At 38.7% G+C, this 26,046-nt stretch overlaps 2 protein-coding genes across 2 annotated transcripts; one reads left to right on the forward strand and one right to left on the reverse strand.

Moving 5' to 3' along the window:
- Positions 1-1,547: 1,547 nt before the first annotated feature.
- DDX28 (DEAD-box helicase 28) lies at positions 1,548-3,299 on the reverse strand (the record flags this gene model as incomplete). The annotated part of the gene is made up of 1 exon (XM_084270223.1): positions 1,548-3,299. One exon carries the CDS (start codon positions 3,297-3,299, stop codon positions 1,683-1,685), a length of 1,617 nt encoding a protein of 538 aa, XP_084126349.1. The 3' UTR covers positions 1,548-1,682.
- On the forward strand, positions 3,298-25,552 carry DUS2 (dihydrouridine synthase 2; the record flags this gene model as incomplete). Its single annotated transcript, XM_084270224.1, has 16 exons — positions 3,298-3,410; positions 3,862-3,997; positions 6,838-6,892; positions 8,318-8,409; positions 9,299-9,342; positions 10,284-10,344; positions 11,009-11,056; positions 13,117-13,182; positions 15,521-15,591; positions 15,997-16,083; positions 18,439-18,607; positions 19,372-19,493; positions 21,840-21,983; positions 23,151-23,238; positions 23,844-23,917; positions 25,104-25,552. The coding sequence occupies 16 exons, from the start codon at positions 3,298-3,300 to the stop codon at positions 25,330-25,332; spliced, it is 1,599 nt and encodes a 532-aa protein (XP_084126350.1). The 3' UTR covers positions 25,333-25,552.
- Between the last annotated feature and the right edge of the window lie 494 nt (positions 25,553-26,046).

Raw genomic sequence — 26,046 nt, forward strand, 5'->3', positions numbered from 1 at the left:
TGTCTAATTTGATAATATTTTGTTCTGCAATCCAGACTGGGATTCACTGTAACATGATACTGGATGCACAGACTGCATTACCAAGTTTATAAACAAAGGAGTTAAACTATAAATTATACATCAAAAACCATAGCAAAAATATCCAAATACAACATTGTAGAACAACATCACCATTTTTGTTACAGCCATTTGTCTTTAACACATATATTTAATACCTCAGTCAAGTATGCCCACACTGCCTTTTATAATCTGGATAATTTATCAGAAGTCAACCTTCATGCTATTTTCCTTCCACATAATTAAAGAAAAAAACCCTACTCTCTTATCACCAAAGCCACCTAAGTTACAGATAAAAATTAGGGATATTGACCTGTTTTTCAGCTGGGACAGTTTTTTTTCACAGTAAGCTGAGGGTGATACAACCAGGATAACTGACCCAAACTAGCCAAGGGGATATTTGATACTCTATGTCATGCTCAACGCAGGGGAAACTGGTCCAGGAATCCAGTTTTGGGTGGTGAGAAATTTGCATTGCGTGTCACCTGCTTGGTTTATGCTTTTATGAGCACTGGTATTTTTCCTCTTCCTTTGCTAAGGAATAAACTACAAATGAGAGGCAGGTAGTCCATACTACTTGGGTCCAAAAGATAAAGGTTTTCAGTCTCAGAGCAGATCGCTCTTCCTTGTTGGCCTTAATAACAGAAGATTTAGATAGATACTATGCTGTGATCTTTTAACAGCTTACTATTTCTACATTCTGAGGTTTAGCACAGGATAAAAGCACATAGCATGAGAAAAACAAGAAAAGGCTGTGATAAATCACTGCAACATAAATCAGAGCTAAGATGCTATTTTTGTGTGATTATTTGCCATGGATGCAAACTAGCAGCTAGATATGAAATCATCTCAGCCTCACTTTAATCCCTTTGGTTTAAAGCAGAAAAGAACAATGGCAGAAGAAATCTTGTACTCACTTTTGTTACCTGTGAGTCACGAGAACCTGTGAGTCAACAGACATTTAACAGAAGACATTCTTTGGTGAGATGGGTTGTGGAGTTTTTTTGTTGTTTTTACAATCAGACTGGACATGTTACTATAGTACAAAGGGGAAAAAAATGAGCAGAAAACCCTTAAAGACTTTTTTTAAATTTAGTTAATGGACCAGCAAGATCAACTTTCATAGTGAAAGGTAACCATAAAATGACAAAAACCTTGAAAAAGCCTCAAGCTTTATTCTGCTTTCTCATACTCACTGAACTTCAGAGGTATCTGGTCTAGACTTCTCTGAAGAAACTCACATCACCAAAAAAGAAAAAAAAATTGTCCTTTAGTCTTTCTGCATGTATCTGCAATTAAAGTTAATAAACACTTAGCTGCTGCTGGTGGTAAGCAATGAAATACACCAGAGCTGCACAACAAAATCAAATGATGAGGTCATTCTTCAGTCTTCTCCAAAAGCATTTTGTTACTTACTAGCTTCGTTTTGGAAAGCCATGAGTTGTAACATCTATGGAAATGACTACTGCAGCTTCTAGAACAGTGCACAAAGTTAACCTGATCACCTGGTTCTGAAACTCAATTCTCTACTTTGTTCAGCTTACACACAGAAGATCATTCGCTCTGCCTTAGTAACTTCAAACATAGTCCCTACCAGGCAAGTTATTACTGCTTGGCAACTTGAATCAACCTGCTTTAGGTGGAGGTTTACTAATACAGGAGTCCATGCCTGGAAGACCTGTCCTTTTCCGGGCTGCAGTCTCTATTTTCCGCACCAGGTCCACATCCCACCGATGGGTAACAAAACTAACCACAACTCCAGGTGTCTTGCTTCCAACCCGTCCAACTCGCCCTACGCGATGCAGGTAGTCCTGCAGAGTGTCTGGGAAGTCATAGTTGACCACTAGCTGCACACTGCTGGTGTCCAGCCCCCGCGAAGCAAGGTCAGTACAGACAAGGACAGATATATCACCCTTCTGGAAGGAGGCAAAGATACCAGCTCTAGCTGCTGCTGACATCTGTCCTTGTAACCTCAAGTGCTTGATCTTGTGGTCATCCAGGATATAGCCCAGCCAGTTGACAGTGCTGGCACTGTTGCAGAAGATAAGAACCGCCCCGCCTGATGCTGGGTGCTCCTTGAGCAGCTGCAACAGTTCAGGCAGCTTGTCCTGGCCCTTGAGGCGGACAAACTTCTGCTGGATGTGGGGTGGCAGGCGGTGCAGGCTCTGGGTGGTGAGGGTGTCAAACCTGCTCACATCAGTGAACTTTCCTAGCGTTTGGCTCAGCCCCGTGGTGAAGGTGGCTCCAACCACCACCACCTGGGTCCTCAACTCCCCGGGGCCGGCCACCCCGGGGGCACCAACAGCCAGGGGCGCGTACGCCAGGATCTCCTCCAGCAGCTCCGTGAAGGACTCGTCCATCAGGGTGTCCACTTCGTCCAACACCATCCAGAGCAGCTGCCCCAGGGTCAGGAAGCGCCGCCGCAGCGCCTCCCGCAGCGCCCCGGGGGTGCCCAGCAGCACGGCGGCACCCGGCGGCGGCGCCCGGAGCTGCCTCCGCAGCCCGCCCGCCGCGCCGCCGCCCGTCAGCCCGCGCACCTGCAGCCCCGCCGGCCGGCACAGCGCCGCCGCCACCGCGCCTACCTGCGCCGCCAGCTCCCGCGACGGCAGCACCACTAACCCGCGGGGCGACGGCAGACCCGCAGCCTCTGCCTCCGGCCCGCCGGGGCGGGAGAGCAGCCTGTCCAGCAGCGGCAGCAGGTAGGCCAGCGTCTTGCCGCTGCCGGTCTCGGCGGCGCAGAGGGCGCTGCGGCCGCGGCGAAGCACGGGGATGGCGAGGCGCTGCACAGCCGTGGGGCGGCCGATAGAGAGGCCTTCCAGGCCGGCCAGCAGCGGCGGCTGCAACCCCATCTCGGCGAAGGTCGCGCCCTGCCCCGCGTTAGGCGCTGGCACCTGCAGGGCGGGAGCCTCCTCCTGCGAGGGTTCCAGCTGGAAATAGTCCCCGCAAGCCTTCCTGTGCTTCCAGCCCGCCGACACCAGCTGTGGCTGCTCCCAGCGCCCCACAGTCTGCCAGCGGGGCTGGCTCAGCTCCGGCCGCCGGCTTCGCAGCAGCAGCTTTCCGGGCTGTACCGTAACCGTCCCTTGCCCGCGCCGCCGGCGCTGCGCGCCCCGCTGCAAGCGCAGCCGCAGGGCCCAGGGGATGCGCACCACGTTGTCGGGGGGCTGCGCGCCCGCCGCCGCCCGGCTGGTCACCAGCCGCCGCGGTAGCAGTACGACCGCCATCCCGCCGCAGCTCAGCGCCATGGCGACCTCTCACGTGGCGACGGCGGCGCCGCTCGATGACGCCACCAAGAGACTCTCTCACCGCTTGCCCCCGCCCCCCGGAGCTGCGGCGCAGCCACGCGAGGAGGGTGAGTGGCGGCGGCGGAGGGTGCGCGCGACCGGTGCCTCAGGCGGCGTCCCCCCCCCCCCGCCGCGTTCGCCTTGTGGCTGAGATCTGAGCTCCGGGCCGCGCCCTGCGAGAGCAAACGTGGCCCTGAGGGGCTCTGGGAGAGCCGCGCCGGCGCCTCTCGCTCGGGGGAAGGAGCGCGTGCGGTGAAGAGAGAGCACCCCGGGGCCGTCGGAGGCGTCTGGACGCGCCGGGACGCCGCTGAGCCCTCTCACGGCTCCACGCAGCTGGCGCCGCGGGTGCTGAGTAAGCGGCCGTGAGGCTGCCGGCCTGGGACCTGCTGAGGGAACCCTGTCAGGTTTGACAGGGGCGCGCACTCCCTCCGCCCTCCCCTTCCCGCCCAAGGAAAGTTCTGGGCTATGATGGCTGGGAAATGAGACTCTACAGCTGTCCCCTTCGATTGTCTCTTTCAGGTAGCACTGCCACGGGAATGACGGTGTACACACCCCTGTGCTTTCGGGGAAAGAAGATCCTGGCTCCAATGGTGCGGGTGGGAACGTTACCAATGCGACTTCTTGCTCTGGACTATGGTGCAGATATCGTGTACTGTGAGGTATGCAGGATGAGCAGATGAGGCAGTCTTATTAAGAAAAGCACAAAAAGACTTTGCTTACTGTAGAACCTTTTCTTTTACGTACATTTTTCACCAGAAAAACAGGGCAGGACCGTCACAATGGCTAGAGGCACTTATTTTTAACCAGTTCTAAAGTTATAAACCTGTTTTTAAGGACTGTTCAAATAACTTGTATTTGTTTAGACAAAGCACTTGCTATAAACATTTCCTAGTACTTTACTGTGTTTTTGTTGGAGTCTCTTTGGGGGTGGGTTTTTTCTTTTTGAGACATAACATTGAAAGAAGCCTTAGACCTCTCACCCATTAGTTCTATGCTAATGCAGGGCATCCCTGTGCCCCACGTGGAGCTGCTGTCCTTGTTTCTTAATCACTTTTCTTAGAGCTGCCCAAAATTGAGATTCCGGTTGGCTGCAGATATTGGTAGGACTGCTCTGTAACTCAAGGTACTTAGTCTTTAAGCGTGTAGTACTTACACTATCCTTAACTGTTGCAGTGCACCAGTATTCCCATTTTCCCCTTCAGTACTATTATTAGTTCTTCTCAAATGTAGGCACCAGTAGAAATTATAGGATTCAACTGATATTGAGTTAAACATAATATAAACATTGCTTAAATACTGGCTTTCCTGGAGAATATTTGATCAGTACCAGTAGAACAGACTGAAAGAAACTGTCAGAATCAGTCCTTTACAATGTTTTTCAGGAGTCTTCACAGCAGTCCTCTTGTGAATTGGCTCACTGTGACTTTAGTAAGAGAAGAAAGGAAAGATTTGTTCAGAGAAACAATGGGCTGGTCTTACTTTGGCCCCAGGTCACCTTTCATCTCTGGCTTCTAGAATTACAAGTGATATTTAATTAGTTGAATCAGCTGCATGTGAGAGAATGGTTATTGCTAGATGACTCAGAAAAACAAATCTCAAAATTCAGTAGAATAGTTGCTGCTGTCTGTCAAAGTGGAGAGCAATAAGGCGTTTTTTCTTCTTTGACAAATACAATTAACAGCTTCCATGTTCAATGAATTATGACCTCTCTGCTTTACATGAGGTAAAGTGAGAGCATGTATTTAATCCTCTGAGAGACTAACTGTAGGTCACATGTAGAGAAATCACAAGCATGGAATTACAGAAGTCTTAAACACCAGAAGTGAGTATTTTACTAGTATCTCTTACACTTTAGTAGTAGCAAAGAACCTTGTTACTGAGCAGCTACAGGATTTCAACCTCAGATTTAACAGGATTATTGGACGTAAAATTAGTAAGAGATGATAATGTAGAAATTGTTAGAAAAAATGTTTGTTTAAAAACACAACTAAAATCCACGACAAATCCCATAAGTAAAGGTATTGCTTTGCTTACACCTGAAGGATGTGAGAAGTTATTTAATCCATCAATGTAAACTGTATAGCTAAAGCAGTATCTCACACACACGGTTCTTACCACAGTTCCAGAGACTCATTACCTCAGGAGAGACCCTCAAGCTTACTTAACAAGTTGCAGTATGTAACAAACCCCTTCCTGTAGCCAAAAATTTCTTGTAGTTTTCCTCGTATGACCTCAAAAAACAGCATCTCTTACGCTGTTTATTTCATACTGCTGTTGAGAGGTAGAAGAGTTAAAATGCCTTTGATATAAAGTATTATGCACACTTAGGTATCTAATAGATTTTATCAGAAATATTATGCTTTACAGATTTTCACAAAAACCTGGGCAATCATACTGTAGTCATTTGGTAACAGCAGCATAGATGCATTTTATAACTTCATTTCTACATGGCAACACTTCATTTTCTGATTTATCCTTTTGATTTTTAATCCTTTCACTACAACCCCCTCAATATTTGGGAGCCCAAAGCTATTTCAGAATTTAACATAGTACCTAATAAAATTAATTCATTAAAACTTTAATTAAAAACATTGCTTTGAAGACTTAGGGCATAATACAAATAGAATTGAGATTAATTTATTGCTTGTTTATTCCCTACCTTTAAATTAGTAGGTCTTGAACCTTATCTAATTTGCTATACCAAAGATTTTTATAGTAGACTAAACTTCTTCAGCTAACTACAACATAGTGGGGTTTTTTTTCTGAGTTTATATAACTGTCAGTTCTATAGCTGAATATTTGTTTCAGCAGCTAATGCATTATATTGGCTCAAGCTGTAGCCCTTTGTCAGTTAAAGGCAGTCAGTTTGTCTTAAATCTCTCCTATAATCAAATTGATAAGAAACATATGAGAAAAGGACTGAAAAAGGTTTTCTTAATAAGTAGAATTGCACAAATCTGTTGCTAAGCTAACATATGTAGATTGAAGTTCTGGCTCTTTGCTAAAAGAAAGCTGTAAGTTCTTGAAGAATGGTAGCTGTGTGTTAGGGCCTGTAGCAAAGGCTCCTGCAAAGCTTTGTTGTACTTTTTGCCAAACGTGGAAAGCTGTTAAATTTCAGAATGAAGGTAAAGAAGTCCTAAAGCCTAATGTTGCAGTTTTGTTCACCTGTCTTTGTCTGGAGTAAAGCTACATAGATTATTAAGAGTGCTTGTTGCTCTAGCATTATTTTCTCTAGACGGTTCATTCTGTCTGTAGTTTACTAGATAAGTACTTGAACAAAACATTTCTTCCAGAACTACAAAAATGTTTTCTTTTCTTACATTCACATGAATATGTTTTGAAGCTTCAGTTGAATGTATTGTATAGTTTAACTCTCATTTCCATTTGTATTTTTCTCTATATTTGCTATTTCTAGGCAATTATTAAATAAAATGAGCAACTGTTTAGAGTTGAGTGGCTTACATATTTCAACTCACTGAGGTATTTTTATCCTTTTTAGGAGCTGATTGACATCAAGATGCTGCAGTGTAAGAGGGTTATAAATGGCAAGTATGGTATTTCTGTTAGTATTTGTAAGTGTTCTTTTCTTCTAGCTAAGTGAAAAGATAATTACTGCTCTGAAGTAATTTTATAGTGATTATAATGATGTATCAGCGTGTGTAAGCTCTTTCAACTGTGTCTAGGGACTTAAGAGAAGCTTTTGAAGTGCTGCCTTGTATCTGTCTCTTCTACCTTTAAAGCCATGTTTCCCTTCTTAAGGAATTTCAATAATTTAGCTAGCATCCCTAAGGAAAGGCGTAAGTGTTTATGTTAAGGTTAACATATTAGTAACTGACTGTTATTCTTTTTAGGGCCCTAATGCAAGGTCTTGCTCTGCCATTGACTTAAGGCTTTGATGCGTGTTCTGTGAAACACTGTCAGAGCTCTGTTGTAGGTCTAGGCCTTATAAAGTGAAAGGCTTCATAATTTTAACTCCTAGAATTACATTTTTCTCTCTTTAATGAGAAAAGTGGGATCAGTGTTGGAAATCCATTACAAATCTTTGAGTATTGTGTTTTCTGATGATAGGTGAAAGAACTTAATACCTGGAATAGACAGTACATTAAAGCTCAGGGGCGTTGATTAAAATGTTAAAGCTTTTAGTTTTATGTGGGTTAAAAAGACAAATAAGTAAATTGTAATTAACAGATGAACCCTTCTGAATTCTATGTAAGTACATACTGGCCTCAGCCTCTCAACTGCCTCTGTATGATATTATAATAAAAAATAAACAGTAAAAACATCTTGGGTTGTTTTTTGGGTCTGGGTTTTTTTTCCCCTGAGTTTTACACATGTGTGTGCTGGTTACAAAGCCCTTTAATTTTTCAAGAAAAGTTGATAGTGTTCATGAAACAAATTCATTTGGACTGCAGTAGAGACAGTTTCCAATCACAAGTCCTTATAATGTCACAAACAGCTTACATAATATACAAAGCTTTTAGTCTGCTCCAGTAAGGAAGCAGGACATACAAGTTCTCACTGTTTATCACACTTCTATAAACTTGAAGTTGCATGGGCTGGATTTGACCTAACATGACTTCCACGGTGAAGTTCTTAAAAGATTGTCTTTGAGACTTCCCTAGTTGAGGGGTGTGAAAGACTTGTTTGTAGTGTCCCTGTTAGGGAAGAGAAATCCACTGCAAATCTACTGCCCCTTCCCAAAAGTGGTACCATTATGTTCATTCTGTCTGATTTGTTGTTGTATTTGTTCTAGTGCTGATGCCCAAGAAACAGGCTGGGAGATGATAGGAAGTACTATGGGAGGGATACAGCAGTGCAATAATGTACTGCAAGCACGTGTTGGAGGCAGGGTGCCATTAGTTTGGCTATTCATGAGGGGCTTATTTAATAGCATTTAATTTGTGTACAAATGATATGTGACTTTATGTATTACATTTGCATGTGACTTCTGTCTTTGACCTGTTTCTTCTTTCATGTAGAAGTGCTTGAAACGGTGGACTTCGTTGCACCTAATGAAAGAGTTGTGTTCAGAACGTGCGAAAGGGAGAGGCACCACGTTGTCTTTCAAATGGTAGGAAGCCAACAGCACATGCACTTCTAATAACATAGTTAACCTAAATCTAAAGCACTTCTCTGTATTGCAGACTATCAATCTCTTGATGTTTTGGGTAGAGGTAAAATTCCACATGAAATGCACTGCAGGGTTTCTGATCTGTTGGTATACATGCAATCAAGATGCTACATTATAAGCTCTCTGTACAGCTATTTTCAGAAGAGGTGATCTGGGTTCTGTGCTCTGGTTTTGTAAGAAGTGCCTATAATATGTTTCTGAATGTATAGATACCAAAAATACATTATGCTGATGTTTGATCATACGTCTGTCTGCAGCAAACAGTCTTGATGGAAAGACTGATGCAAATGGCATTGTTTAGTGTAGATAAGAGAGGATTAACGTGTGCATGAACATTGCACAAATGGATTAAAGGCTGCTGGAGAGAAAAAGGTAGTAATTTGCTCTTTGAGACCGCTCTGTGGAATAACAAATAATGGAGGTTGGAAGGAGGGAGAAATGTGGACTGCATTAGATATTGAAAAAGACATTTTTCAGTGGTAATGATAGCCCTGGAGTAGGTTGCTTGTAGAGGCTATAAAATTCTTTTAGCAGAGCTTCTTAAGAACATGACAAATATCTGATGTGAATGGGCTAAGAATGTTTTGATACTGCCATAGGTTAAGAGGGTGGACAGACCTCTCCAGATCCCTTTTTGCATCACTTTTTGTCATTCTGTGGCTGACTCACTGTGCTTACCTAAAGGTTTTAGCTATCCATTGTGCTATGTATGGGGCTCTCTGACTTCACACTAAATGTTTAGGCAAATAGTTACACGTATGCACAAATGAGCATTTTTTTATTACTTTGATTATATTGATAATTACAAATCTTCTTGTTTTACCAACAGGGTTCAGCAGATGCTGAAAGAGCCCTGGCAGTAGCTAAGCTTGTGTAAGTCATCTTTATTTACCCCCTTTCCACCATGGGTTTGTTCTTTTCTTTGTTTTGGGTTTTTTGTAAACTTGTAGAAGACAGATTTTTAGCATTGAGAAGATCAAGGTAGGTCTTTAGGAATGCACTGCCCAGGGAGGTGGTGGAGTCACCGACCCTGGGGGTGTTCAAGGAAAGACTGGACGTTGTATTGAGGGACATGGTTTAGTGGGAGCTAGTAGTAATAGGTGAATGGTTGGACTGGATGATCTTTTAGGTCTTTTCCAACCTTGATAATTCTGTGATTTCTGTGATTTCTTGATAGGACAAAAAAAGGTGCTGTAGGAGCTGCACAGTTAAGTTTAGTATCTGAAATGGGAAGTGCAACTTCTAATTAAAATAATTCTTGCTCAGAGCAGCAGCTGCATGCATTCTATACTGGGATTGATGGCTTTTTTGTTGGTGGAGTATATCTTTGATCTCCAATATTTTTCCCTGGGTATTGCACAGCTGCAAGTAAGACCAACACACTTGAAAATGTCTCCTAGTACTTGTGGCTTGAAGCGTCAAATAAGGTGTTGTGAAGAAATGAAAGGTGTCTCTCAAACCCTTTTAAAGGATTTTTTTAAGCTTCCATTTTAAATAAATGGAAGTTTCATGTTTTAGTGACATGTCAAATGTAGTGGGAGATGTAAATATAGATACTTAATCCTATATAAATATGTTTAAGATGAGCATTTGCAGCTTATACACTACACTGGTCATTAAAACCTGTGGACAGACTGAGCTTCAGACCACTGTTAGAATAAATATATAACTTAAATAAGAAGCTAAAAAACACCTTAAATTCTCATTTAAGTCATAATTATGATGGAGCAAGGTTCCTGGAATGAAATCTGTTTTCTGATTTTTGTTCTAATGTGCTGAAAATACTTCTTAATTGTTTGTTTCCTCTTTTTCAGAGAGAGTGATGTAGCTGGTATTGATATCAACATGGGATGCCCAAAAGAATATTCTACTAAGGCAAGTGGATTTTGATTATGCTTAAATAACCTTTTACTTTCCTAGAGGGGTGGAGTGCAGAATACATGTTCATTTGTTATTGTAGGAAAACTACAAGACATCACTTGACTTTTGGGTCAAAAAAGTTTATATGCTTTTGGACTTACTACTTGCATCTCTCTATATGTATGCAGATGGAATAATGCACAAAGAACAGCTAAAATATAAGTTGTTGAAATGTTCATATTTTGGTCCAATACAGCCCCTCATTTGTCTTAGGCTGTTTTTTCTAGATGTAGTGTGTAGACAGAAACTACTGACACCAAGACCTCTCAAACATGGCGCGTGATGTTAAAATGATAAATCTGTTCTGCTCTCATTGTGTAGAAACTGGATGCCTGCAGTTACTAAAAGTGGCTTTTTGAAATCCTGTCTGCTCCATAAAGTAATGGGAGCTACTTGGTGCCCTGAATTGCTTGATTATTTTGATACAGTTCTAGGAAACTTGTTTCACCAAAGTATTTGCTAATGCTCCTGCATTTTAGATCTTGCCATTTCCTCTAACACCACCCCCCCACCTTCTTTAATATAATATTGTACTTTTGCTGTGGTCCGTTCTTAGGCAAACAAATGAATTTAAAAATGTGCTTGCCTAGTGTGTAACAGTTTCTGTATATTTTCCCAGGGAGGTATGGGAGCAGCACTGCTATCTGACCCTGACAAAATAGAGTCTGTAAGTATCACTGTGTGGACTTTGAACTGCATTGAAAGGTATTGTGTACTGTGCCCCAGTGAAAGTGGGACCGGATGCATAGAAGACAAATTTGTAAAAGCTAGAGTGAAATATCCAGTTTTGAATACTGAAATTAAGGATATGGATAAATAATCCTGATTTAGTTGTCCTTGTCAGAGAATCCTGTCTGGACTACAAAGCTGCTGGGTTCTTCCTTGTCAGTTTAAAAAAAATGATCACAATATGCTACTGATTTTAAAGAAGGCAGAGCTTTATGTGCATATGTAGGTAAATCTGTATAAGCCACTGTGAACCAGTGTATTTATTTGTATATATATTCTTTTTTTTTATACAGAAAAGCCTCTGTATGAACATACATGAAAAATTTATATACACATCTATATTATTCCTATTTAGATAGTTGCTCACTATATCCTCCATCAATGTTCCTGAGGGCAAATCTAGTTTATAATTCACCTCTCACTAATAACTGCGTCATGGTACACAGTGGCAAATGTTTCAAGGTGGTTATTCTTTATTGCTTGTACTAGCAAAAGTATGCAGATCTGGACAAAGCAAAAAAAGAGCATTGCTCTGCCTTTTTCATGTAGTTTTTCAGTGTGTTTTGTTTTAAGGGTTCATTGATGTAGATCAGTCTTTTGAAGAGACCAAACCCTCTTCACTCATCTGCAGGACTTCTTTTTTTTCTGAATGAGAGCAAGTGTCATTCCAGTACCTGCAGTTCAGGCCTTTTCCTTTTGTCTAAAATGGATTTTGAGTCAGTCTGTCTTTTCTAAGTCCTTCCTCTAATTATAATAACACCATGCAGTTTTGTAGGGTAATAGGACTTCTACAGTTGCAACAAACTGATTAATATGTAGTTACTGTTTTTTGTAAATTCAGACGTAACAGGTTGTTCTGTATTGTGTATTTCCTTCTCTGAAGACACGAAGGGCATGTCATCCAAGTTATAATCCTGATTGAGCATCAGCCTTTTGCCGGATATAAGAATCTCTTGGTGTCAAGTGTCACATAAACTGACTGCTCAGCAACTGGAAGCATTATTCATTGTGCTGAAGCAAGAGTTTAAATGGAGTAGGCTGGACCTGTTACTCTGTCTTTTTGCTTTTCCCATGTACTGATGCAGTACAGGTGATTGAGTCTTGATCTTAAAATAGTTTTAGAGAAGGTCAGGTGAGTGCTGGTATCTGCTGAGAGTCAACTAACAATACAAGCAGCAGAACTGGAACCATATTTCAAAACCAGTTGAAATACCAAATATTTTTCTAGTAACAGTCAGGATCAGCTGGTTTCCACTCTTAGATTTAGAGAGCTATTGGATTTCTGGTAGCACTTGCTGTATAATGATACAGTCATTTAAACATGTATAGGCCATTACGTGGCCATTGGAAGTATGGGCTGTTGAACTTGAATTCAGCTTGTGAAAGGGAGATTCTTTCCATAGCTCCATTCTTAAATGGTTGACAACTCATCATTTGTCTGCGTATTTGGAGTTTGGTTTAATCAGTAAAATGTGTGTTGTGTGAAGTGTGGAATTCAGTTTACAACTCTCTTCTAGAGGATTCAGTGGTGTTGCTTGATACTCCCCTCTTTTCATTTTGAAGGCTTTCTTCTCTTTTTTTTAAAAAAACAAACCTTTCTAGGGAATACTTATATTTAGTTTTCTGTAATGTGACTGTGAAAAGTTACACGAAAATGAAAAACTTTTGCATTTAATTTTGAAATTATCAGAGTGTAGGACTCGCCTAATACTAATAGTAGTGTTGCAACTCCAGCAGTGGTTTAATTGCTCTGTAGAAATCCAGTTCCAACAAGAAGTGGAAATAAAAGTGGCTTAGACTAGAAATAGGTTTGTATTTCTAGCAGATAAAATTACATACTCAGTTACAGACTGCTCGTGTCTGTCTAGCATGTAAGATTCTCTATAGAGGAACAGTAGTGTTACATTGTTCTAATGTCTTTGTATCTTCAAGAGAGAAAGGAAGAGAACTTTATTAATGTCACTGTTGTGATCACATTTTTGTCTCTTCTTTTTCCAGATATTGACTACCCTTGTTAAAGGAATTTGTAAACCAGTAACCTGCAAAATCCGCATTTTGCCCTCAGTAAGAACATAAATTGTTATGTTAAAGTGTTATATTGTTTATTTCTGTGACATAAAATCAATTAGAATATATGGGGCATTTTAGACCTGTTATTGTGAAATAGCATATGGAATTTTAATTCCTGTTTGGGATGCTGTCACAACTTAAGTGACTTGCAAGTGATTGTGAGTTTCTTAGATTGCACAAGGACACAGAAGCTTTTATTCTCTAAATTTCTCAACTTTATTACAGATTAACACAAAAATCACCATATCAAATATACCTATGATTAATAAAGCAAGAAATAGATATATCTATCTCCAACTATTACAGTTTATTAGTAGCAACATTCAGTACTATAAAAACAGTTATTAATATGGCAACAATCAATAACAGCAACAAGATTTCATAGCAAGTTTTTTCAAAGTGTTCAACCTGGTTTGGAAAAGTAAGGGCAGAATAGGAAATTCTCAGAGGGAAGCTCCATTTTGGATAAAAAATAAGTTACTTTTGTGTCATAAAGACACAAGAGTGTGTAGGACACTACTCATTGAACAGCCAGTAGATGCTGTTAATTTTTCACCTTGGGTAGCTGATAAATTATTGTTTTCTGTTCTTTCAGACCAGTTTTTATTTCTTCTGAGTGTTTTCTTGTGCTCATAGCTAGAACAGCCAATGGCAGCTGCATGTTCGTTTGTTCTTTCTCAGGATGTTGTCCCCCCCCTTTTTTTTTCCCTTTTCATATAAGTTGCCGATACAATACCTTGGTTTTGTACTTACTGGTGATGTCGCAAGATGTCTCTGGTTTCTAGGTACTCAGCCACACTTAACAGGGATGCTTCTGATTCCCTGGCTCATGGTTTTCAAGCTGGCAGGCATTTTCAATAAATAGTAAAAATAACACCTGAACTAAAACCAACTTTGGCAGCCTTTTTTGAAATACTTTGATGGATTGAAGCACTGAAATTAGTAGCTTATACAAAAGAGGTTCATAATATTCCTTCTCAGTAGCAACACCTTCATTGTCATTTGAATGACCTCTTTTCTGGACAGATTCTTGGGTACAATCATTCACTTCAAAGAAATTGTGGAAAGACCCTTAAATTGCTAAAACTGTTAATTTTCTTTGTCAGTATTTTTCTATAACTTTACTATTAAGAATATTGTGAAAATACATAAGTTCTTTTTTTACAGCTTATCTAACTTCCTTACTGGGTTTTTTCCCCATTAAATTCCCATTGTATTTTTAAAGTTTTAATGACTTATTTTGTATATTTAATTACCTGCCTAGATACTGTGATTGTATATGCCCATGATGGATGTTTCTGTAGGTGGATGAACTGCAGCTGAGGCAGCTGTTGTTCAAATTGTTTACATGTGCACTTAAAATGATTAAATGAACAAATGAAGCCTGTGTGAACAGAATCACTAACTCTAGATAATTTTTGTTCTAAAGTACTGAAATATTAGATCCAAGAACTGGCATCTCATATTTTTATTCTTCTACAATTATCCTAGAGGTTCTTCCTTTTTATTTCAAGCTGCTTTTGCATAATATGTCATCTATCAGAACAGCTGGTGAGCTTCTGTCTCTGTGTCCATGCCAGCTGGTACATACTGTGTTTTTCCAAGACTTAATGTGTTATTTTTGTGATGAGCCACAGATCTTTTTTCAGCTTTTAAAAAGAAAATGTGCCTTACCTTTTTGTTTTGTTTGCCTTTCCCCCAAAGCCACCTAAAACAGGCTAATCCAGCAGTGTGCCAAATTTCTTTCTGCTTTTTAGTAGTATCTTACCTCGTGAAGATAGACTGGGAGCTTCCCCGTTTTCGTCTATCTTTTGATTCACTGGTCATGTACAAATACCATTAGAATTTTTTAGATACTAGCACACTAGTTAAGTTTTTAAAGACACATCTGAGAGGAATATATGTACACGTGTGTTTGCTTGTTAGATTGATTTCAGAAGGCATCCTTTTATTAAGATGCATTTCAATTACAACTTACAGCGTAGTCATTAGAGAGGATTTGCTAATCAAGTGTTTTGTATCGTTTTCAAATGATGATCTAAAACCCTGTTGGAAAATGCTTTCCTACTGCACAGTATTGTGTTACCTGGTTTGAGAAAGCTTATGATCTCTAGTTTCAAGGTAGTATTGTAAATGGATTTTGATTTTTGCCATAATAGTGTTTTAATTGAAGTACATATTAAATGTTTATGTGTGTTGGGATTTACTGTTGATCTTGTCTCTCCATATAGCTCATGATAAGAAGATTTCCATCGTTTGTACTGCAGTCATATGACAGTTACTCCTTTTTTTTCTTTGTACTAAAACCATGTCGTTCTCTCTTATCCCTCAGGTTGAGGATACTGTCAATCTGGTAAAGAGAATAGAAAAAACTGGTATTGCTGCCATTGCAGTCCATGGAAGGTAAATTGATTTCAGGCAAGAGAGATTTATATTTTTTTTTTTAGTTTGAAGATGCATGTAGAACAGTATACTCTACATGTAACACATGGTTCTAGTTTCAACTGTTAACTAAATTGATGTTGTAGAAAATCAGGCCAGTAATAAGAGATTTGGAACTGTTTACTGCTGGTTTTCTAAAGTTTTTGTCTCAAAGACCAAATAAAATTAATTACGTAGCAGAGAAAAATGCTGTTTATCTGGCTGTGGAATTACTTTCTTAATATGAGGTATTTCTGTTGTTTAAAAAAAAAGTAAATAAGTGGAAATAAGTGTGTCTCCATAATCCTTGAGTCATGTCTGCTATGAGTCAGATGTTTACAAGTTCCATAGGAAGTTTTTGGTTTACCTTTTTTCTTTATTGGGAAGGAAGAAGGAGGAGAGACCTCAGCACCCTGTCCACTGTGATGTGATCAAAGCCATATCTGAAGCAGTCTCCATTCCAGTAATAGCAAAGTAAGTTGAACTTATTAGCTCATTATTGCCAGTTGCCTGCACTTAAGATCTGCAAGTGCAGGAAAAAGACTCTTCATGTAGGGTGAATGCATTACCTGTTGCCAAAGATCAAGTGTGAGTAGAGGTAGCAGTAACAGGAGTTGGCCTTATGAAATATCACTGTACCTCAGTTTTTAGTTTAAAAAATCCAGCAGTTGAATTCTCTATGCTTTTAAGCCCCCTGACTGGTTATAACTCTGCCACTGTACATCTTGGACATTTGAACATTAGGTAACAACTGTCCCGTGGCCTCACATCAGATCCTTTAATAACTCTGTGATAGTAAAGTAAGGAACTCAGTCTTAGAAAAGTTTAGCTACAAACAGCTAAGTTGTAAGAGCAGTTTGGGAATTGTCCTGAATTGTTTCTGGTCTGCCTTTCAGGCATTTTTAGATGTTGAACTTCTTTATAACTGGCAGTAGAATATCTTTGGCTAGAGAAACACTGTCCTTAAATGAAGCTGAGGGAGCTGGGATTGTTTAGTCTAGATAAAAGGAGACTGAGGGGAGACCTCATCATTCTACAACCACCTAAAAGATGATTGTAGTGAGGACGGGGTCAGTCTCCTCTTCCTGGTAGCTAGTGACAAGACAAGGGGAAATGGTCTGATGCTGCATCAGGGGAAGTTTAGGTTGAATACCAAGAAAAATTCTTTGCTGAAAGGGTTGTTAGATATTGAAGCAGGCTGCCTATAGAGGTGGTTGAGTCACTATCCCTGGAAGTGTTTAAAAGAAGAGTAGATGTTGTGCGTGGTGACATAGTCTAGTGTTGGACCTAGTAGGGCTGGATAGATGGTTGGACTCAATCTTGAGGGTCTTTTCCAACTGAAACCATTCTATGATTCTATCTGTTCACTGATCTCGAGTTTTCATGGAAAAGTTGCATATCTGCAAATTTATGTACTTGGATCAGGAATTTGAGAATTGTTTTTCTGTTATAATTCTATGTAGAAAACATACTGGAAGTCATAGGGTTTGCTGTTGGTTTTTTTGACATGTTTCTGCTCTGCACAAAGGAAATACTCCATGCTGATAATCTTTGTTGATCTGCTTTTCAGTGGTTCACCCCTTTCTAGTTTTCAGAATACTGTTTTAAACAATATGGAATTAAATAAGCAAAATTTACATTGTGCATTGCCATGAATCCCTGTTTGCTTAGGTAAAAAACAAGGCTAACGATTCTTGTTAGGTTTTAGCCATGTCACAAATGTTAGCTCTGTACAAATACTTTCTATGATGTAGAAGTGTGCAAATATCAGAGGCTTATTGTAGATAAATTTCTTATAGTTAAATTTACTTCTTTGCAAGTGTCACAATGTGCTGAACTAACCGTAACAATCCTGTCTTTTTAATGGTTTCTCTGAAAAAAAGGATGAGCTTTGTTTTAAACTCACTTAGTGGGTTTCCCTTTTCTAAATGATTTTTTTTTTTAAACCACCTGTATTTCAAGCTTGGTCAAGAAATACAGGAATGAATAAAAGGAAGTAGACTGATAAACAAAAGCAAGAAAATTTGGATTGATACTATGATTTCTAGGATGGTACTATGCTAATGGAATAATCTTTCATTAATGCAGGAAACTTGTTCTGTCTTCAGAAGATACGATTTTAAAGTAATTTATTCTCTAGTTTTTGTTTTGAATTTGATAGCATTTCTGCTTTTGAAGAGATGAAGATCCTACTCTTTATAGTTCAAAAGTCCAACTTTTATTTTACATTTAAAAGATGTTATGAAGTGAAAAGTTAAGAGAAACCAAAGGTGTTTTAACTGGGGTCTTTTGCATGCTAACACATCTGACTTGCCGACTTGAAAGCAAAATCAATAGGAGTACAACTTTCTTTTAACTTTGGAAGTGCTCTGTAACTGGTAGTTACAAAAGAAGTGCTACTGGTAGGTATTCTCCAGAGTGAAAATGGACTGATGCTGTCCATAATGAGTAACGCTTATGCCAGCACAGTTAGTATGCATTTGAAGGCTACAGACCTGGCAACTACAGGTATTATTTGTCAGAGAATGTGGAAGGCATTTTTTTGTGAGCCTTATCCATCAAGTACTGTGTAAAGCACAAACTGAGATCTTTGTTCATAAAAGTCTTCTATCTTTAAGAAAAATATGAAGATAATTAAAAATCAGTGTTTTAGATTCCTTGATAATAAAGCTCTGACCCATTTATTCTTTTAGATTTGAGATAATACCACACGTGGACTCTGCCACCATTAATGATGTAATATCACATTGAAAATACAAGACTGTGTTGAAGTACAAGCAATAGCAAATACAACTTTTGTGATTATAACAGTGATGTTATTTTTTTTAGTGGAGGATCTCATGACTTCATCAAAGAATATACAGACATTGAGACCTTCCAGAAAGCAACAGCTGCCTCATCGGTAATGATAGCTCGTGCTGCCATGTGGAACCCATCTATCTTCAGAAAAGAGGGCCTTTTCCCCTTGAAGGAAGTCATGCAAGATTACATCAAATATGTATGTTTTTTGAAGATCTTACTTGTAGTTTACATTGTTTAGAACTGTTAATTCAAATCTTACTCAAATCTCCTCTTAATATCAGAGACTTGAGTTCTGTGGGTGTTTTAACATACTGAATGTGACATGAGTCTTGCAAATCAATTACTGTTTCCTCTGTTTTACTTTGTTCAGAATTTTTTTTCCAGAAATCTGTATTTAGAAAGCAGTTCTTCCTGATTATTCTTTTCTTACATACCATGCTTTTGAGCCCTAGTTTCTTGGGAACATTGTTGCTTACAAGGCTATCTAAAATAAAGTCTAGGAATTTGAAAACCTAATGATATGTAGGCCATGTCACAGATACTATCAAGAATTTTTAACAGTGAATGATTTGCTAATAAAGTAATGCTGTAGATCTATAGCTTCATTAGCAGACTCATTTATTGTATAAAGTTTTATTTGTTATTCAAAATACACTATTATATTGACATAATAAGAAATGATTCAGAAATCTGTGGTTCTGGTCACTACGTCAATTCAATCTTTCTTGTTTTGAAAATTTGGACATTCTTACATATAGAAGTTGAATTTATATTAATAAAAGCATGCCACAGTAGTGGGATTATACTCACATTGGTGATTAATCTTGAATATGTTACTGAGAAAACTGTATGTTGTTGTTTGCCTTTCAAAAAGAATCTTGAAATTGATCTAGATACAAGAGCATTATACAAGACACATTGTTTTGGGATGTTTTTATATTCTTTGCCTCTCTTTTCCAGGCAGTGAGATACGATAATCACTATACCAACACAAAATACTGTTTGTGTCAGATGTTAAGAGAACAGTTGGAAACACCTCAGGGTAAGAAGCTGCATGCTGCACAGTCCACACAGGAGATCTGGTAAGCAGTAGTTAGAAAAAGAGATTCTACTCTCAAACTTGACAACCACTTGTCTCTCTGTAGCACTGCCTGGCATTTTATACCTTCAGAAGAAGTTGCAAAAGCGCCCCAAAAATTCTGTTAGTGACATGTGAAATAATAGAGTAAATTTTTCCAGGCTTCTCTGCTCTGGTGTTGAATGAAGCCTTAATGCTAAAACTGTCTATATATTCAACGCTCTAATTTGACTGGTGTTTCTCTGAGTAACGTGCATTTATCCAATATGCACATTACTGATTGAGAAAAGTTTCAGCATCCTCTATCTGTAGTCTTGAGTTAATAGCATGGAGCATGTCTTCTTCCAGAGATACTGACTTACTTCACCTTTGCCTTTTTGACATGGGGTTTCTAGTGCTTATGCAAGATGTTTGTTTTAAATTAACACTTAAAACAATATATGAAAGTCAGCTGTATGATTCTTAATGTATTTCTTTTGTGCTGCTTTTTATACCTGAAATATGAACAATGCTAATGAACAACAACTTTTTTTGAGGAAATACGCTAGCTTTAATGAATGCCTTCATCCAGGACATCTGAAACAGTCTGAAGTGTCTCAAAGGCAGACACAGAAAAAGCAGCAGCAAAAGTTTGAGAGAAATGGTAAAATAGACATGTGGTTAAGAAATCCACATAGAATGAAGGGGAATTAATGAAAATTGATAGAAATGTTAAAAGCTTGAATTATTTTGCAGAGAGAGTTACTGTTTTCCACCAGGCCCTAATCAGAATTCTGATCATGTTCAAAATGAATGGAAATACCTGCAATCCTCTTGCCAGTTTATTGCAATTTAATATTTTTGGCTCTCTATGAACACCGCTGTCCATGATTATTGCATTACAACACAATGAGGGGAATTTATATTTTATATATAAAAGGAGCTTCATTATCTGTAAAGGAGCAGTGAACAGCACTTATTCTTTGCAAGTTATTTTTCACTTTCGCAAGAATTTTTCACTTTCGCTAAAGAATTTTTAACATAGTAATTTACTCTTTATTTTGCTTATAACTTTCCAGTTTGGTTAGAAGAGATATAATACAGATGTAAATGATTGTTTCAGTTTCAAACTTCAGAATGAATAGTAATGCATCATGAGTACAGAAAAGATAAGAAAGAGTCAAGCCTTTAAACAGGTAACTAGAAGAGTCAAGGTTTATACACATAAACACTGAATAGATGCTTAGTGTAAAAATTTTGGGTTCATATGTTGTGCCAAACAATTAATTTAGGGCCTTCTATAACTTGAACACAATGAGGTTTTGTATGTGTGATACAGTACTGGTTTCAAAATTGGCTTAAGCAATGTGTGTGTATAGGAGGGACAGAGACAAGCCACCTGAATTTATAAAATTGCTTTCTATCAGTGGGCTCAAAGTCTTAAGCAGTGTTCTAAACAGCCTGTTTAATGTCCAAATAACTGAAGAACATCCTGTAAGTCCTCAGACAAACCTGTTACTTAATACTGCTGTCTCCTGGTGGTGATACCATGTTACAGCCATTCGAGGTTTTAACCTCAGTACTAAATGCAAGAGAACAAGCGGCTGTATTTAAGACACTCCCCCCCACCCCTCAAAAAAACCATAACAATATAATAAGTTGTCTTCTCATAAAAACACCAGTTAGCTTTATTCAGCTTCATTGCTTTTCCACTTGGAGATGGCTTAGTGACCAGAATTCATTTGAGCACTGAACAGTGTGATACCAATGAATATGCTCATAATGGTCACAAAGTAAGTTATGCTGCAGGTTTTGTTGTTGTCATGTGCAGAAAACAAATAGTCTCAGTTTTTCAGAGTAGACGCAGCCTGCCATGGATCTAAAATGTAAAAGGATTTGAGGCTCTTGCCTTTTACCCAAATCTTAGTTGCTTTCTCCCATGTCTTGGGGCTTTTGAGGTATTTGAGTGTTATACTGTGTTCTGCTTATAGTTATTTTTTAAAATATTAAAATAGTAAGAATTTATTTCCTACTTTTTGCCCATATTGCCTTTGCAAAGCTGTTACACCATTAGTCATTTGGAGATGGTCTTTGCTGATTCATCCACCTGGAAGTATTAATTAACATGAACAATGCAGACACTCTATTTATGTCTTGATTATGACTGGAATTTCAGGCTGCAAATAGATTATATAGTGCTGGAAATGAGAATGTTATTTTTCTACTTGTAGCTCAATGCATAGCTACGTTTCCATGTGATTCTATGTAGATACATACTCTATTTAAACAACATTGATAGCATTTCTCTGTTGTAATGTGATACTAAAATTTTAAGGCTGATCTCTAATGCGAAGAAATTCTGTTTGAATAGTGAAGTCTTTGAAATGGCTGACTTCTATGAAGAAACAACAGCTGGCTTTGAAGCAAAGAAAACATCTTTGGAAACTGAAGCACAAGATGAAGACGACCAAATGGAAGATCCAGATGTAATAAAAATGGCTGTTAGATTTGACAGGTAAGAAGGTAAATTAAATCTTCCACAATCTTGCATCTGTAAATAAAAAATGGTGAATGTGATAGTGCCTTACAGGTTGGGGTTTTTTTTAAATAACTATTTGCATAACACTGCTTACTGAGAGATTTTTTTTTTTAAGTGATTTGTGTACATCATTGTATAATGACTGGCACCTCCACTCTTCCTGTGTTATTTGGATGTTGTATGATCTTCTTTAGATCCAGGCTTCTGATACTGCTTAATTCTTTCAGATAAGTTGAATACTGAGTGTTTGTGTGGTTCTGTAGTGGTGGTTTTTTTTAATTCAAACATCCGCATGTAGAAGAATGTGAGTATACAAGGCAGAGTTCAGTTGCTTTAGTGAAATTTCACTAAAAAAATCTCATAATGCTCTGTACAAATCTGAAAATGCTCATCTTCAGTCTTCTAAATGTGTTCCGCTTTATTCATTGAAAAACTAGTTCATGGAATTACATATAATATTTTAAGTAGCCTTTGGTTATAATCTTTGAATGTTTATATAATTGCTGTTACTTTCCGTCTTATACCTGTTTGCTATTTTTGTTGTGTTTAAGTCTATCAAACAGCTCAATAAGAGTGTGATTATAAAATGCCTCTCAAAAGCAGGCATAAAGCTTTAATATTTACAGCAAATACTACCTGACTCCCTGAGAACTGAATGTAGTGGTTTTACAGTAACTTTTTCTCCTGCCAAACACGAGGGGATATAATTCTGTAGTAACTGAATTGATCCCTAACTTTCTTAACCTCCTTTATTTGATAACTCTGTAATCTCATAACAGAAGCAGCTTCTCTTATTACTTCTGGTGTTTAATCCTATATTGGTGCTTATAATAAGCAGTGCCAAACTGTATCTCTGTTCTTTGTCATGTATTTAGTTAGAATCTCCTTTCTTGTAAGTATCTTCTCTAGTTGTATTACCACAGGATGTGAATGTTTGGCAAGAATTAATAAAAAAGTTTGGACTTTATTTTAGGTGTTATGTCAGACATATTTCTTGAATTATCTAATAAGGAAGCAGTTTTTTTCTCACAATTTGAGCTTTAAAACCACGAAGAATAACTAGTAGAAGTAATGTACTAAGCAGCACTATTTGTTTTACAATAGAACTGTGCACAGTTGTTAACCACAAATTTTTCTGTCTAGGCGAGAATATCCACCACAGATTACTCCAAAAATGTATCTTCTGGAATGGTGTAGGAAAGAAAAGCATCCTCAGCCTGTTTATGAAACTGTGAGTCAATGAAGAAACACTTTCAAACCTCTTTCTCTGCCTTACCTATGAAATTAAGTATTTTAGGACTCAAGGTAGTAGTGAGAAATTCTGCTTCCTGGTCAGGCATAGCTCTTGTGTTAGCAGCTTCAGAGATGGTAATACATACATGTGTGAAAATAGCAGTCTATTTCATTAGCAAATAAAAAGTCGAAAGTCAGACCTTAGTCTGGTTTTGATTGATGTGTAGAAGAAGTTGCTGTAACTACAGGTCATCACATAGGAGTCCATAACTGACTTTCTTTTCACTTCTACTGTGAAGTAAGGAATTTGAATTCAGAATGTATTTTTGTATCGTGGCGTGCTGTTATGTGAAGGAACTATGTTGGGTAGGAGCAACTGTTGGTTAGATGTGAACTTCAATTATTCTTCCAGTTTGGACAATTTTATCTTAATTTTTAATCTTAAATACACACTGTTAAACTTGTGGTATGAATCACAGTAATCTTAAAGATGTTACTTGATTGTGCTGTAAAGACAAGAATTAGAGAACCTTGACAGTATTTGTTCTGTAAATGACACGACTGTTTTTAACAACCTGTTCCCTTTAAATCTTTTTTCTCCAGGTTCAAAGACCACTGGATAGATTATTCTGTTCAGTAGTGACAGTGGCTGAGCAAAAATACAGATCAACTCTGTGGTAAGATATCCTTAATGTCTTTTGCAGCTGTATGATAATTGGTTTTGATATGTTCCTTAAAACTTGAGTGAAAGGGCATTCCACTCTATTCCACATGACTTGAATAAAAATCAGCTAAAAGATACCTTCTAAAGGTGCCTCAGGAAGGGAGAAAGGATTAAAAATTTCTGAGAATTGAATGTGACGAGGAATTAAGCTTTAGCATAATCAAGTAAACCTTTGTAGTTTTTTATTCATTATAGTACAGTAGTGACCTGGTCGAGTCGCCTGTGAAGAGTTAAGAAACTAACCTAGGGAGGCAGGGGGAAGCTGCAGGAGATGGTGTCTTCAGCCACTACAGCAGATCCATTCTCAGTAACTAGTCAGGATTAAGTGTCGATGTACAGTGAAGCAAAGGACAATTTAGTGGCTTCTCAGAGATCACAGTTACACCCAGGGCTGCTCTAAAGTTTCATGATGGTATTTTATACGGTCATCTATTAGTACTGGACTTGACTTCAGGCATTTGCACCTAAATTGATCTTGAATTAACTGCAAAGTTAGAGCTCAGCATTGAACACTTTAGAGAGGACAAATGCACAGAATAATTACTGGTGCTTGCAGCATTCCCATCCAAAGACTTTAGGAAGTTCAGTTCAGCTGACAGGAAACTTTTTGAGAAGAAAATGTTTTTAAATACTGAATTTCACAAATGTGTGATCTGCATTTCCACTCGGAAATGAGGGAATTTTTATTGTTACGGGACAGTTCCTGCTTTTGTCAGCATCAATGAACTTGTACACCTACCAGCCATTATAGCTGATCCTGAATCTCTTTCAAGAAACATGATCCTTCAAAAATCAGGTTTCTGGTGATCACACTTGTGAAAGTTAACATTCTGAGGATTGCAACCACTTCAGCCAAACATGCATTCTCTTCCTACCCTTGAAATGAAGAGTGTTTGAGACAAGAGACCTGATAAAACCAGATTTTCTAGGAAAATTGCATGAGGAGTGGTGCATCAACCTAGCAAGATACAAATAATTTCTGGAACTGACGCATTTTCTTGCTCTGTTGAGAGAAAAAGGGCTACAAGGACTGTTTATTTCATGGTGTTGCATCAGAGACAGAAAACTTTTACTGTCTCTTGGCAGTGTAGAAACTGCAGTTTCTACTTTTACCTGTGCTCTGTCTGCTTGCTCTTCAGGGACAAGTCAAAGAAACTAGCAGAACAGGCTGCAGCTATTGTCTGTCTGAGAACATTGGGTGTCCCAGAGGGAAAGCTGTGTGAGGGAGAAAATCACCTGATTAACAAGCGCAAGAGGGAAGACCAGGAGCGCTTGAATAACAGAGACCGTGGAGAAGAACTTGCTGAGCCTTCCCATAAAAAAACTAATTTTATTGAAGAAACTTTTGACACAAATGTGCCAAGATAGCATGAAAATTAGAGGATTCGTGCCTACGCAGCTACAAATTAGCTCCTATTTGTATATCTTGCTGTTCACATTTCATTTGGGTTCTCTCGGAGACGGATAAATTCCCCAGTTGTGAAAAATGCCAATGAGATGTTTACAATTCACCACTCGCTGTCCCTATGGTGCCTTTTGGACAGGATAAGTTAATAACTTGATTTTAAAGAACACTGAGAAGATTATTCCAGACAATAAAGTTTTTAAAAGTAGCAGATATTTTTCACAGCATTTTTATTACTTGTTTTCTGTTGTCACCTGTGTGCTGGTAAGAGCTATATAAATGTGTCATCCATAAGCACACGAATTCATTATGTAACTATGTAATTAATCTGCAGAGTAAATTTAGGAAAATATTAGTAGCCAAGTAGACGAGGTTTCCTCAAAGGTGTTTTAGGCATGTCTTGCAAGCTTTATTTCCATCCATCATGTATCGAGAAAAAAAATTTTCAGAAAGGAGGACTTAGAAATCATAAAACCAAGCATGAAAATAACATTCTTTTTTCATAATTTCTACTACATTTTACCCTCCAGAAATATGACAATAGAAATAACTACCCTTTTGTGGTCTTAATCATTTGTGGTCTTAAGGCAATTGTGCCTTTCCAGCAAGAAATTGGAACCAAACCTGGTAGCCATGAATTTGTTGAATTTAAGACACTTTGAGTGCTTTCGTTCTGT

This window comes from Gallinula chloropus, assembly GCF_964237585.1.
Source record: "Gallinula chloropus genome assembly, chromosome: 13".
In the NCBI taxonomy this organism is placed as follows: domain Eukaryota; kingdom Metazoa; phylum Chordata; class Aves; order Gruiformes; family Rallidae; genus Gallinula; species Gallinula chloropus.